The following is a 15453-nucleotide window of genomic DNA, read 5'->3' on the forward strand; positions in this document are numbered from 1 at the left end:
CTAAGAAATAAGCTCTAAAATTCTCAATCCCGTTTGACAGGACTTCGCCTTCAAAGGTGATTGTGGTGAACCGCCACGCTGTCTGTCTCTGTCTCGCGCCGTTCACCCCAAATTCCCGTTTCTGCGTTACTATTTTTAGAATGTCATTGCGCTGTCCAGAACGCTTCCCTTGCACCCGTAAGTTGTTCTTACTGTCAAAGTGAAAAGGTCGAATCAATTTATAGCCACGCGAAAAATACACTCTCACCTATCTCTATATATTTATAGATATAGATACACATATATATATATATATACGGCTTCTCTGTGTGTGTGTGTGTTTGTGTGTGTGTGTGTGGGCAAAAACCTGTGGATTGTAGAGTTCTGTTTGTGATGGGGTCTAGCGGCTTTTGTCTGTCTGTATGTTCTGGCATTTGAGAAGCCACAACAGATAATATAGGGCTAAGAAATAAGCTCTAAAATTCTCAATCCCGTTTGACAGGACTTCGCCTGCAGAGGTGATTGTGATGAACCGCCACGCTGTCTGTCTCTGTCTCGCAATTCACCCCGGCGAAGCCGGGTATTCCTCTAGTGTTACATAAACATCAATCCATTCAAGACGAGCTGTTGTCATAGCACCTATTAGTGACCTATGCATACTGTATGAACATTCCATAGCCATGTTCTCTGCCAAGCCAGTGAGAAAGTTTCCAAATCCCTGGTTTGAAAAGACAGCGGGTAATTAAGACGCTGATGTGTGTGTCTAACATTCAATCTCGTATCAACAAGATGTCAACGCACAAACTCTACTCACATCACAATTCACTGTGAACGTTGTTTTGTAACAACAGCGGCACTGGGGCGGTCACAGCTCTGATCTGACACTGACCCCTGCACCTGTCTACAGTTATAAACAGATATCAACAGCTTCGTGTAACTACCGACTCATCACACTCAACTTTTCCACAGCAGCTAATATCAGAGGTCAAACTCGCTGATGAGTTAACACACTTTTTCGCAGGTAAGCAAATGCAAACTTACAGGGCTTTTCACTGTAACAGTAAATTTACCAGTTCACCTTTGATGAATGTCATGTTTCTGCTTGTCCCTGAACGTATCTCAAGAAGATGCATGTACACCAACATTCGCCAACAGGTGTAGAATGCTCTCAACAGCAGTGATTTCAACACCAACATTACTAACACTGAGTGTTTCCAACAGCAGTGATTTCAACACCAACATTACTAACACTGAGTGTTTCCAACAGCTCATTCAACCACAATGCAGCTGAGGAGTGTTTCACAGCCAGGGCCTGCTGAGCTTTGGTGAAACTGCTGAAACTCAACAAGGGTAGATCCACCTGAATCACACGGTCAACTGCACAATCCTTACCGGGTCTGATAACTCTGTATATACTGTGAAAAACAGACCAGTACTGATATTTTGTTCAACAGGCTTGGCTAACCAAGCGTAACACTGTGCACACTTCAACATTCCAATTCCAGAAAACAAGTTTACATGAAAACACAAAAACTAACTGATGACAACCTGCCTCTCAAACGAGCGACAGGTGAGGAACAACAGGTGAGGAACAACAGGTGAGGAACGATGTAAAACAAATCGGACACGATTAACACTCCTACTCAACACACTAAACGCCAGTCCTGAATTAACAATCCTATTCACAGCGCCAAATATCAGTCCTGAAGTAGCCAATCACATTGCACTTGCCAACATTACTGTACAGATCACCGTCACACCAGGCAGAGAACAAGTAAACAGCATTTTGTTTGTTTCGTCGTGCAACAGCTAGACCCACAGAACGAATCACACAGCAAGCGTCAGAGTCACAGTCACAACGCTAGCAGTCTGTCGTTGTGCAACTAATGCATCACGTGCACACTTTGCACATCAGCATTTCTCGTGAAAACAAACTTCACCTCTCAGTGCACAACCCATCACATTCTCCTGGTAAAGTTTCCACCCAACATGTCAAGAACTGGTGAGTAAAACTGTCAAGAACTGGTGAGTAAAACTGTCAAACCTGAATCACAATTTGCTTTTCCTTTCCATCACTTAAAACATCGGCACCACTTTGCTCAGCAAACTGTATGTCAGAAAAAAGAATCAGGCGAAAACACAGAAAAGCAGCAGAACTCCCCCTCTTAATGTCTAGGCATGGGAATTGAAAAAAGTAAAAAAGGCTGAAAATGTGTAAGTAATAGAAGTAATAGCAAAGTCGATGACGCGAAGCGCCTAGCCCTGCTAGGGGGGTTTGGGGGCATGCACCCCCGGAATTGTTTTTCTCAAAAGAACCCAAATGGTGCAATTTGGTGTCATCTGAGCTCCAAGTTTGCCATTAAATTCAGTTTTTAGAACCATTTTTGCCTCCCCCATTTATTTTTTTGGCGGACACTTTTGCTTTTTCGGCGGAACAAAACAAAAAAATCGGCGGAAATTTGCCTTTCGGCGGACAATTCCCATGCCTGAATGCCGTTTACATCGTGCAACAAGTCTTATCTTCTTCTTCCTCCATGGGCCAACACTCCCATGTTCACTCGTGCTTTTGCACGGGTGGTTTTTTACGTGCATGACCATTTTTGTCCCGCCATTCAGGCAGCTATAGGCCGCTTTCTTAACTTTTCCTATCCTGTCAAAATGTCCAAGCGGCAGACTGGGGTCAGACGGACGACTCACACTGAACCTTGCCCCTAACCTCGTCCATCAGAACAGTGCTGGCTAGCTCCAGGTTCCACTGCAGGGCCTCCAGCAATGTGTGGCAGTGTGGGCGCGACGCCACGCCCAGTCTGAACAGCTGCTCCACCTTGAGGTATCGCACGGAGCGGAGGACGTCCCAGTGACAGTGACACAGCGCCGTGTGACACTCCTCGTCCGTCACGCCCAGCACCTCGCTCTGCACCTGGGCCACCCGTTCCCGCGGCGACACCGCCCCAAAGTTACCCCCCTCTGCCGTGAAGTCTGCGCTGCTGGTGTCGCTGTAGCTGCTGTAGGAGCGCGAGTCTTCCTGGCTGCGCAGCGACTTGGATGGGGAGGAGGACGACGAAGACTTGGAGTACGTTCGACCATGACTCAACCTTGACCGCTCGTTGGTGTTTCTCTGCCGTCGCGGACTGGAGCCTTGCCGCGTGTCTGTCCGTGAGGGAGAGTAGGCCGAGTCGTGTGAGGCGACAGAGAGGTGGGACGCGGCCACACTGATGTTCTGATAATCGGCGTGGCTCGTGCCATCCCCCTCGTCACAGTACGGCTGGCAGTCCACAGAGAACGGTCGGACTGTGGCGGTGACGGTGGAGGGGGGTCTGTCTTTGGGCGGGATGAGGAAGTAGTGTGTGTGGCTGAGCTGTTTCCCGTCCTGAACTACGGGGAAGATGTGAGGCTTCTCCGGTGACCCCCTCACTCCCTCCTCTACTCCTCCCTCCTCCCCGCGGTAGTCCTTGGGGGGCAGGGGGGGCGGGGGGTCATTACACGGCCTGCTGGGACTAGCATCATAGAACTCATCGTCAAACTCATCGTCGTCAAAATCGTCAGAGAACTCGGACGCACACGCGTACTGCTGGGTTGAAGCGGAGGAGCACTGCACGGAAGAGAAAGCGGCACTGATGTTGTCAATGTTGCCGTACCTCTGAGCTTGCTGGAACCCCTCCTCTCTGGGCACCTGTTCGTACAGAGGGGGGCGGGGGGAGCAGGGGGAGCGAGGAGAGGCCTTGCTGTGGCCGTGTTGTTGGGACGGGGTCACAGACCCGCTGACAAAGTCCTCCCCCTCTCTCGGCACCTCGTCGTACCTGGGAGGCGGCGATCTGGGGAGGTCAAAATCCTGACGCCGACTCCCCTGACCCACTCCCACCCTGGACACTCCCGCCGGACTCCCACTGCCGGGGCCTGTAGCGTGACTGCCACTGCCTGTAGCGCGACTCCCACTGCCTGTAGCGTGACTGCCCGTGCTGGCCATGGTGGGGGAGAGAGCGCTGGTGGCACGCGACAAGGCTAGGCTGCTGATGGCGTCATTCAGCCAGTCAAACGCTTTGTCCGCCTTAGGGTCCAGGGGTTTGCTGTGGGAGGGAGGGGGGATGTGGTGCAGCTGTAGGGAGCCGGGAGGGGGCAGTTTGGGCAAGACCTGCACTGTGGAGGATGAGGTGTGGGACCACGACCGGCTCTGACCGGTCTTGTCGCTCCAGAGAGCGGTGTGGCCAGGCGAGGTCAGGCCGCTCTGTGCCGACGCAGCGTGGAAGGAAGACGAATGAAGTCCGGGAATAGCACCGTTAGACTGCGACGCGTTTGATCGCACACTGTTTTGATCACCAGAGAGAGGCCTGGCGGAGGTTGCAGCGTTGGAAGTGAAAGCGGAGGTAAAGGAGGTAGAGAAAGTGTGTTCAAGGTCTCTCTGCACCTGGCTGCGAGCCGTGGCCGTCAGAGAGGACGACACTGTTGAATGCTGGGAAGTCTCTGTTCTCTGATAAATAGCGTCTTCCGTCGGGGGCAAGGAGTAGTATAGCCCCCCACCCTGACACACACTGCCCCGTGGAGACGACGACAAACTGTCACCCGCCACACCCCCGACAGAGTTCCTGTGTCCGTTCACTGTGGTGGACCCCGGCCACGACGTATCCAAGCCAGAGTCGTCCGCCCTTCCACCAGAGTTGTTCGACCTGAAGGAGCCGTCAGACTTGGGCCATGCGCCGTTGAGAGAGTGAGTGTTGGCCGCGTGGAGACGCAGGCTGGGCGAGATGTCGAACGGATCTCTGGTGGGGGAGTCGTTGATGAGAGGCTTGGGGAGGTCGATGTTTCCGTAGTGAGGGGCGTTGCTCCCGGTGACCAGGGAGTCAAAGAGAGAGAGGTGGGTGTTGGCGGGCTGGAGGGAGCGGTTCTCTGCCCCCAGGCTGACTGTCTCGTCACTCAGGTCGATGAGCGGCTGGTCGTTCTGCACCGCTGATGTCACAGACACGGGTCGCCTGAAACAGGGAGAGAAACACTCAGCACTCTCACACTACATTGAAACAGGGAGAGAAACACTCAGCACTCTCACACTACATTGAAACAGGGAGAGAAACACTCAGCACTCTCACACTACATTAAAACAGGGAGAGAGACACTCAGCACTCTCACACTACATTGAAACAGGGAGAGAAACACTCAGCACTCTCACACTACATTGTAATAGGGAGAGAAACACTCAGCACTCTCACACTACATTGAAACAGGGAGAGAGACACTCAGCACTCTCACACTACATTGAAACAGGGAGAGAAACACTCAGCACTCTCACACCATATTGAAACAGGGAGAGAAACACTCAGCACTCTCACACTACATTGAAACAGGGAGAGAAACACTCAGCACTCTCACACTACATTGAAACAGGGAGAGAAACACTCAGCACTCTCACACTACATTGAAACAGGGAGAGAAACACTCAGCACTCTCACACTACATTGAAACAGGGAAAAAAACACTCACCACTCTCACACTACATTGAAACAGGGAGAGAAACACTCAGCACTCTCACACTACATTGAAACAGGGAGAGAAACACTCAGCACTCTCACACTACATTGCACTTTTCCTGCACCTCCCAATTTCTTCTTCTACTGCGTCCTTGGGCTGAAACTCCCATGTACACTCATGATTTTTGCACATGTGGTTTTTACCTGTATGACCGTTTTTACCCAGCCATTTAGGCAGCCATACACCAGTTTTAGAGGATGCTTGGGTGTTTTAATTTTTAACCCACCAAAATCTGGCATGGATTACAGGATCTTTTCAGTGCGTACTTGGTCTTGTGCTTGCGTGTATACACACGAAGGGGGATAAGGCACTAGCACGTCTGCACATAAGTTGACCTGGCAGATCGAAAACATCTCCACCCTTTGACCGACCAGGCGCAGTCTGGATTTGAACATTCAACCTATCTACGGTATAGGAGGTCGGCATCTTATATACTGCACTCGTAAAATAACAACTGTCATTCTCCACAACTGTCATTCTCCACAACTGTCATTCTCCACAACTGTCATTCTCCACAACTGTCATTCTCCACAACTGCAAGCACAGTGGGAAACTGTGACTGATTTGTTATTTGTTGGGCGCAGTGTAAGTATGTATGTAGAGGGGAGGAATCTGACCTCACAGACAACAAACTGAATCACTCACTTTGAGCCAGACGGTGACTGTTGAGCCTTGGCACCTTTCTGCGAGCCTTTGTGACTGGCGGCGCTGGCTTTCTTGGAGGGTGGTGGGGGTCGCTTCGGTCCCTTGGACGACGGCTTCTCGCTCTTCAGCTTGGAGTAGTTGAACTGCCCGCCTGATTCTGTAGCACAGATACAACTCACTTGATTGAGTCTGAAGACATTATGCAGCTGCCTAAATGACGGCAGTGGATTACGTGTACTTGTTAAACAACACATTGATTTGTAGGGACACAAATGTTCATTTTGCTCTAAAGTTGAAGATACAGTACATGGCCAACATGAACTGTGAACTGCAAGCTGCAAAATGGTGACACAACGTGGAAAGTACAGAAAGGAAAGGACATGCACAAAATCCCGGATCAGCCAGCTGACCAACCCAGACTGACCATCAGTGGCTGGTAGTGGTCAAACAACTAAGCTAGAAACCAGGCCAAGCACCATCCATTCACACTTCATCATGACATGAAAAACAAGACAGACTGAACAGACCAGTTCTGGAAATAACTCGGTCAGGTTTGTATGGCTTGCGAAAGACTTGTTTCTCTTCAAAACAGTGACATTATAGGTCACTCGCTAGCGAAAACGTGAAGAGACAAGTCGCTCGCCAGTGAGTGGCCTACAATGTCACAAGGGAAAGCCTGCCTCACTGTTTTGAAGAGAAACAACTCTTTTACAACCCATTAAAACTGAACAGAGTTATTTCCAAACATCGCCTAGTGACACAAGGAAGAGCTAGTGAATGGACAGAAGGAAGAGTGAATTGAGAGAAGGAAGAGTGAATTGACAGAAAAAAGAGTGAATTGACAGAAGGAAGAGTGAATTGACAAAAGGAATAGTGAACTTAGAGAGATGTCAGGGTGAATTGTCAGGTGTTGGAGTGAATTGAGAGGTGTCAGAGTGAATTGAGAGAGGTGTCAGAGTGAATTGTGAGAGGTGTTAGAGTGAATTGAGAGGTGTCAGAGTGAATTGAGAGAGGTGTCAGAGTGAATTGAGAGAGGTGTCAGAGTGAATTGAGAGAGGTGTCAGAGTGAACTGAGAGAGGTGTCAGAGTGAACTGAGAGAGGTGTCAGTGAATTGAGAGAGGTGTCAGAGTGAATTGAGAGAGGTGTCAGTGAATTGAGAGAGGTGTCAGTGAACTGAGAGAGATGTCAGAGTGAATTGAGAGAGGTGTCAGAGTGAACTGAGAGAGGTGTCAGAGTGAATTGAGAGAGGTGTCAGAGTGAATTGAGAGAGGTGTCAGAGTGAATTGAGAGAGGTGTCAGAGTGAATTGAGAGGTGTCAGAGTGAATTGAGACAGGTGTCAGAGTGAATTGAGAGAGGTGTCAGAGTGAATTGAGAGAGGTGTCAGAGTGAATTGAGAGGTGTTAGAGTGAATTGTGAGAGGTGTTAGAGTGAATTGTGAGGTGTTAGAGTGAATTGTGAGAAGTGTTAGAGTGAATTGAGAGAGGTGTCAGAGTGAATTGAGAGAGGTGTTAGAATGAACTGAGAGAGGTGTCCGAATGAACTGAGAGAGATGTCAGAGTGAATTGAGAGAGATGTCAGAGTGAATTGAGAGAGGTGTCAGAGTGAATTGAGAGAGGTGTCAGAATGAACTGAGAGAGGTGTCAGATTCAGATTCAGATTCAGAACTTTAATACAAAGGGATAAAGGTTTTAGGCAATGCCTAATCTTCCAACCTGTCCCTTTTAGACATACATGACATTATACAGTACAATTATATATTTATATAACATGTATTGAACAGCCAAACAAATAACTAGTTAACTAAGAATTTGTAATCAGGTTAAAATTCAGAGTGAATTGAGAGAGGTGTCGGAGTGAATTGAGAGAGGTGTCAGAGTGAACTGAGAGAGGTGTCAGAGTGAATTGAGACAGGTGTCAGAATGAACTGAGAGAGGTGTCAGAGTGAATTGAGACAGGTGTCAGAGTGAATTGAGAGAGGTGTCAGAGTGAATTGAGACAGGTGTTAGAGTGAATTGAGAGAGGTGTCAGAGTGAATTGAGAGGTGTCAGAGTGAATTGAGACAGGTGTCAGAGTGAATTGAGAGAGGTGTCAGAGTGAATTGAGAGAGGTGTCAGAGTGAATTGAGAGAGGTGTCAGTGAATTGAGAGAAGTGTCAGAGTGAATTGAGAGAGGTGTCAGTGAATTGAGAGAGGTGTCGGAGTGAATTGAGGTGTCAGAGTGAATTGAGGTGTCAGAATGAATTGAGGTGTTAGAGTGAATTGAGAGAGGTGTCAGAGTGAATTGAGAGAGGTGTCAGAGTGAATTGAGAGAGGTGTCAGAGTGAATTGAGAGAGGTGTCAGAGTGAATTGAGAGAGGTGTTGGTCTCACTCTTGGTGCGGTCCTCTACCACCACGGTGGGATTGTCGTCTTGCTGGATGCCGCTGACGTCCGGCGGTTCCATGGGGTTCCGCAGATACACTCTGTACACACACAATACACCGATCATTAACACCCGCTGCTTTCATAAGGCAAAAAAAAAAAAAATAGTCTGTGTACGGTAACATAGGCAGAAAAAATAGGGTCGGCAGGTCAGGATTTATTTTTATTATTTTTTTCCCAAAAAAACATGTTTTTAGGTTATTTTGCCAAAAAACAAAGACTTTTTTTTGGGGGGTAACCTTTATTTTTTTTTTTCCAAATGCCAAAAAAAAGTCTAGGGTCACGCGAAAAAATAGGGTCGGTCGGGATACCGTAAACAGACTATTTTTGTGTGTGTGCCTAAAGCAACGTCCCCCCCCCCCCCCCCCCCCCCCGCCAAACCCCTTCCCGGATCTGCAGATAAACCCTGCACACACAATACACCGGTCTAACGTATTATGGTCAATGTTTGGCATCTTTCACAAGCACAGACACAAATACATGCATGTGTACACACACATACAGATATACGCACACATACACAACACACATACATAGACTTATGTGTATATATACACAAACACACGCTTAGAGAAATGTACATACACGCATGAAGTTATGCATACACACATAGATTACGCACACATGCACTAACACACATACATAGACTTATGTGCATATACACAAACACTCGCTTAGAGAAAGCACACACATCTCCCAGTCCACCCCCCCCCCCCCCCCCCCCCCCTTCCCAGCAGCCCAGTGTAGGCTTGACGCGGCCCAGTGATCAATGCGGCTCCACCATGTCTGATGTTTTTAATCGGCTTGTGGCCATCAATTATGCACGACCTTCCCGCCGTGTGACAGGATCAGTCAAAGCCGATGGGAAGAGAAGGGGGACCAGGATCAGTCAAAGCCGATGGGAAGAGAAGGGGGATCAGGATCAGTCAAAGCCGATGGGAAGAGAAGGGGGATCAGGATCAGTCACAGCCGATGGGAAGAGAAGGGGGACCAGGATCAGTCAAAGCCGATGGGAAGAGAAGGGGGATCAGGATCAGTCAAAGCCGATGGGAAGAGAAGGGGGATCAGGATCAGTCACAGCCGATGGGAAGAGAAGGGGGACCAGGATCAGTCACAGCCGATGGGAAGAGAAGGGGGATCAGGATCAGTCAAAGCCGATGGGAAGAGAAGGGGGACCAGGATCAGTCAAAGCCGATGGGAAGAGAAGGGGGATCAGGATCAGTCAAAGCCGATGGGAAGAGAAGGGGGATCAGGATCAGTCACAGCCGATGGGAAGAGAAGGGGGACCAGGATCAGTCAAAGCCGATGGGAAGAGAAGGGGGACCAGGATCAGTCAAAGCCGATGGGAAGAGAAGGGGGACCAGGATCAGTCAAAGCCGATGGGGGGAGAAGGGGGATCAGGATCAGTCAAAGCCGATGGGGGGAGAAGGGGGACCAGGATCAGTCAAAGCCGATGGGGGAGAAGGGGGATCAGGATCAGTCAAAGCCGATGGGGGGAGAAGGGGGATCAGGATCAGTCAAAGCCGATGGGGGGAGAAGGGGGATCAGGACCAGTCAAAGCCGATGGGGGGAGAAGGGGGATCAGGATCAGTCAAAGCCGATGGGAAGAGAAGGGGGATCAGGATCAGTCAAAGCTGATGGGGGGAGAAGGGTGATCAGGATCAGTCAAAGCCGATGGGGGGAGAAGGGGGACCAGGACCAGTCAAAGCCGATGGGAAGAGAAGGGTGATCAGGATCAGTCAAAGCCGATGGGGGGAGAAGGGGGACCAGGACCAGTCAAAGCCGATGGGGGGAGAAGGGGGATCAGGATCAGTCAAAGCCGATGGGAAGAGAAGGGGGATCAGGATCAGTCAAAGCTGATGGGGGGAGAAGGGGGATCAGGATCAGTCAAAGCCGATGGGGGGAGAAGGGGGATCAGGACCAGTCAAAGCCGATGGGGGGAGAAGGGGGATCAGGATCAGTCAAAGCCGATGGGAAGAGAAGGGGGACCAGGATCAGTCAAAGCCGATGGGAAGAGAAGGGGGACCAGGATCAGTCAAAGCCGATGGGGGGAGAAGGGGGATCAGGATCAGTCAAAGCCGATGGGAAGAGAAGGGGGACCAGGATCAGTCAAAGCCGATGGGAAGAGAAGGGGGACCAGGATCAGTCAAAGCCGATGGGAAGAGAAGGGGGACCAGGATCAGTCAAAGCCGATGGGAAGAGAAGGGGGATCAGGATCAGCCAAAGCCGATGGGGGGAGAAGGGGGACCAGGATCAGTCAAAGCCGATGGGGGGAGAAGGGGGACCAGGATCAGTCACAGCCGATGGGGGGAGAAGGGGGACCAGGATCAGTCAAAGCCGATGGGGGGAGAAGGGGGACCAGGATCAGTCACAGCCGATGGGGGGAGAAGGGGGACCAGGATCAGTCACAGCCGATGGGGGGAGAAGGGGGACCAGGATCAGTCAAAGCCGATGGGGGGAGAAGGGGGATCAGGATCAGTCAAAGCCGATGGGAAGAGAAGGGGGATCAGGATCAGTCACAGCCGATGGGGGGAGAAGGGGGATCAGGATCAGTCAAAGCTGATGGGAAGAGAAGGGGGATCAGGATCAGTCAAAGCCGATGGGGGGAGAAGGGGGATCAGGATCAGTCAAAGCCGATGGGGGGAGAAGGGGGATCAGGACCAGTCACAGCCGATGGGAAGAGAAGGGGGATCAGGATCAGTCACAGCCGATGGGGGAGAAGGGGGATCAGGACCAGTCAAAGCCGATGGGAAGAGAAGGGGGATCAGGATCAGTCACAGCCGATGGGGGGAGAAGGGGGATCAGGATCAGTCAAAGCCGATGGGAAGAGAAGGGGGATCAGGATCAGTCAAAGCCGATGGGGGGAGAAGGGGGATCAGGACCAGTCAAAGCCGATGGGGGGAGAAGGGGGATCAGGATCAGTCAAAGCCGATGGGAAGAGAAGGGAGATCAGGATCAGTCAAAGCCGATGGGGGGAGAAGGGGGATCAGGATCAGTCAAAGCCGATGGGGGGAGAAGGGGGATCAGGATCAGTCAAAGCCGATGGGAAGAGAAGGGGGATCAGGACCAGTCAAAGCCGATGGGGGGAGAAGGGGGATCAGGATCAGTCAAAGCCGATGGGGGGAGAAGGGGGATCAGGATCAGTCAAAGCCGATGGGAAGAGAAGGGGGATCAGGATCAGTCAAAGCCGATGGGGGGAGAAGGGGGATCAGGATCAGTCAAAGCCGATGGGAAGAGAAGGGGGATCAGGACCAGTCAAAGCCGATGGGGGAAGAAGGGGGATCAGGATCAGTCAAAGCCGATGGGGGGAGAAGGGGGATCAGGATCAGTCAAAGCCGATGGGAAGAGAAGGGGGATCAGGATCAGTCAAAGCCGATGGGGGGAGAAGGGGGATCAGGACCAGTCAAAGCCGATGGGGGGAGAAGGGGGATCAGGATCAGTCAAAGCCGATGGGAAGAGAAGGGGGATCAGGATCAGTCAAAGCCGATGGGGGGAGAAGGGGGATCAGGATCAGTCAAAGCCGATGGGGGGAGAAGGGGGATCAGGACCAGTCAAAGCTGATGGGGGGAGAAGGGGGATCAGGATCAGTCAAAGCTGATGGGGGGAGAAGGGGGATCAGGATCAGTCACAGCCGATGGGGGGAGAAGGGGGATCAGGATCAGTCAAAGCCGATGGGAAGAGAAGGGTGATCAGGACCAGTCACAGCCGATGGGGGGAGAAGGGGGATCAGGATCAGTCAAAGCCGATGGGAAGAGAAGGGAGATCAGGATCAGTCACAGCCGATGGGGGGAGAAGGGGGATCAGGATCAGTCAAAGCCGATGGGGGGAGAAGGGAGATCAGGATCAGTCAAAGCCGATGGGAAGAGAAGGGGGATCAGGATCAGTCACAGCCGATGGGAAGAGAAGGGAGATCAGGATCAGTCACAGCCGATGGGGGGAGAAGGGGGATCAGGATCAGTCAAAGCCGATGGGAAGAGAAGGGGGATCAGGATCAGTCACAGCCGATGGGGGGAGAAGGGGGATCAGGATCAGTCACAGCCGATGGGGGGAGAAGGGAGATCAGGATCAGTCACAGCCGATGGGGGGAGAAGGGGGATCAGGATCAGTCAAAGCCGATGGGAAGAGAAGGGGGATCAGGATCAGTCAAAGCCGATGGGGGGAGAAGGGGGATCAGGATCAGTCAAAGCCGATGGGGGGAGAAGGGGGATCAGGATCAGTCAAAGCCGATGGGAAGAGAAGGGGGATCAGGACCAGTCAAAGCCGATGGGGGGAGAAGGGTGATCAGGATCAGTCAAAGCCGATGGGAAGAGAAGGGTGATCAGGATCAGTCAAAGCCGATGGGGGGAGAAGGGGGATCAGGATCAGTCAAAGCCGATGGGGGGAGAAGGGGGATCAGGATCAGTCAAAGCCGATGGGAAGAGAAGGGGGATCAGGATCAGTCAAAGCCGATGGGGGGAGAAGGGGGATCAGGATCAGTCAAAGCCGATGGGGGGAGAAGGGAGATCAGGATCAGTCAAAGCCGATGGGGGGAGAAGGGGGATCAGGATCAGTCAAAGCCGATGGGGGGAGAAGGGGGATCAGGATCAGTCAAAGCCGATGGGGGGAGAAGGGGGATCAGGATCAGTCACAGCCGATGGGGGGAGAAGGGGGATCAGGATCAGTCAAAGCCGATGGGGGGAGAAGGGGGATCAGGATCAGTCAAAGCCGATGGGGGAGAAGGGGGATCAGGATCAGTCAAAGCCGATGGGGGGAGAAGGGGGATCAGGATCAGTCAAAGCCGATGGGGGGAGAAGGGGGATCAGGATCAGTCAAAGCCGATGGGGGGAGAAGGGGGATCAGGATCAGTCAAAGCTGATGGGGGGAGAAGGGGGACCAGGATCAGTCACAGCCGATGGGGGGAGAAGGGGGATCAGGATCAGTCAAAGCCGATGGGGGGAGAAGGGTGATCAGGATCAGTCAAAGCCGATGGGGGAGAAGGGGGATCAGGACCAGTCAAAGCTGATGGGGGGAGAAGGGTGATCAGGATCAGTCAAAGCCGATGGGAAGAGAAGGGTGATCAGGATCAGTCACAGCCGATGGGGGGAGAAGGGTGATCAGGATCAGTCAAAGCCGATGGGGGGAGAAGGGGGATCAGGATCAGTCACAGCCGATGGGGGGAGAAGGGGGATCAGGACCAGCTCCTGGTTTACAGTGCAGTCTGGCGCTGTCTACTGGCATGTGTGTGTACAGCAAAACAAATCAGCAAATGTTTGTTGTCCATCTACATGTAGTGGAGGAGTGGAAGGTAGTAGAATCGAAGCCCAAGTCCAAGCGTCTTGTTTCAACTTTTTTTATCAAGAAAACAATGCAAGTAAGCGTAGAGGCCGAAGGCGAAACCCGTAGACAGCGAAGCAAGTGTAGTGTCGTGTTTAGCTGCTAGGAGCGAATGAATACTTATGCCGGTGTTCGGCCTATACTTATAGCCCCGGCGCGGACTGCAGCGAAAGCGCCGTCCGGCGAGAATAAAAATCGCCTGAATACGGCCAGAAACACAGAATCTGTGTTTCTTACACATGCTTTACCCTACGTTATTCAAAGAAATACATAACCAATACTAACAAACAATACATCAAATTAAAGCTAGGACCTTCAGCTTTCCATTGCAATAGATAACATTTCGGAAAAACTTATATTTATTTAGTAGGCTACAAAAACAATGGTCCTAGTGAAGGCACTGAACCAACTTCAGTGAAGAAAATTGCAAAACTCTCTAAACTGGGATAATGGACAAATTCATAAATCATACAAATACCGTAAAATCCCTAGCAAACGCCCACCCCCCCCTCTGCACAGATGTCGGGTACAAGTAGGGGGTGGGCGTTTGCTAGGTATCCACCCCTTTGCAAGATAACGTGTCATCACATTTTCACGAGAGAAATAAAGTGGTACAACCATGTGATTTATGCAATTTTAATGAAAATTAAACACACCGTTTGTTTACACACATAAATCTGTGCTAGGAAAAAAAAGAAAAAAAAGAACACAAGTGACCTTGATTCTTCTCATTCTCGGACTAACGTCAGCACAAACACAGTTTCTTCTCTTGTTTGGACATCTGGTAGGGTTGATGATCGTGGGCTCAGTCCTTCCAAGTCAACATCATCGTCTTCACTGTCGTCCCCACTCTCAGCTTCTTCTGGAACTCGAGGGCACATACCGAAACATTGTCTGCAGCTTCGTTTTCAAGATATTTAAAGGCTTTTAGTTTGTATGAGCGCATGTCAATGGAAAGGATTTGTGCTTCGGCATGGCTGAACATAGAGAAGTGTTAAACTCTCATTAAAAAACGTCACTGAACGACTTTACTGTGGGACATGACGTAATTTTATTCCCCCCCCCCTCCCCAGCCCCCCCCCCCCCCCCCACCCAAAAAAAGGAGAACCATCGAACAGTGTGCACCAATCGTAGATATAGGAGGCCGACTGTCCTAAAACTTGTTTTCTTTAAACCGGGGTGGGCGTTTGCTTGGGATTTTACGGTAAAAAGAAGAACCCTAGACAAACATTATGATATGCGTTACATGGGGGAAAATTATACAGTGACTTAGTACGAAGCGGTAAAGTCCAAAAGTAAATGGAATCGGCTAAATTCCGGCGCGAGTACCTGTCTGCATAAATTAGGAATCTTCGCAGAGAAACCAAGCATCACTCATTACAACCAAATCCTTATAAACAAACTAAAATCATATGCAACATAGGTACGGGATATGTAATAGTGATACAAAAATGACAAAACAATGATTGAAAAGACAAAGATGAGTTTGTGAGAATCAATTTCTCTCAACGATACATGAAAACCGGTCAAAGTCAAAGTGACGCTTTGGTCGGTTCGAAGCATTATCGTGAATAA

The 15453-nt window shown here is 50.6% G+C and overlaps 1 protein-coding gene across 1 annotated transcript in view; it reads right to left on the reverse strand.

The window, feature by feature from the left end:
• Window positions 1-341: 341 nt before the first annotated feature.
• The window catches only part of LOC138977936 (activated CDC42 kinase 1-like), a 105611-nt gene continuing 90499 nt past the window's right edge, over window positions 342-15453 (reverse strand). The window contains exons 12-14 of the mRNA XM_070350544.1: window positions 8515-8606; window positions 6145-6301; window positions 342-4946 (exon numbers count right to left, since the gene is read on the reverse strand). Of these exons, the coding sequence (XP_070206645.1) occupies window positions 2660-4946; window positions 6145-6301; window positions 8515-8606 (2536 nt within the window). The 3' untranslated portion in view covers window positions 342-2659. The remainder of the gene's footprint in view (window positions 4947-6144; window positions 6302-8514; window positions 8607-15453) is intronic.

This window comes from Littorina saxatilis, linkage group LG10, assembly GCF_037325665.1.
Source record: "Littorina saxatilis isolate snail1 linkage group LG10, US_GU_Lsax_2.0, whole genome shotgun sequence".
Classification (NCBI taxonomy): domain Eukaryota; kingdom Metazoa; phylum Mollusca; class Gastropoda; order Littorinimorpha; family Littorinidae; genus Littorina; species Littorina saxatilis.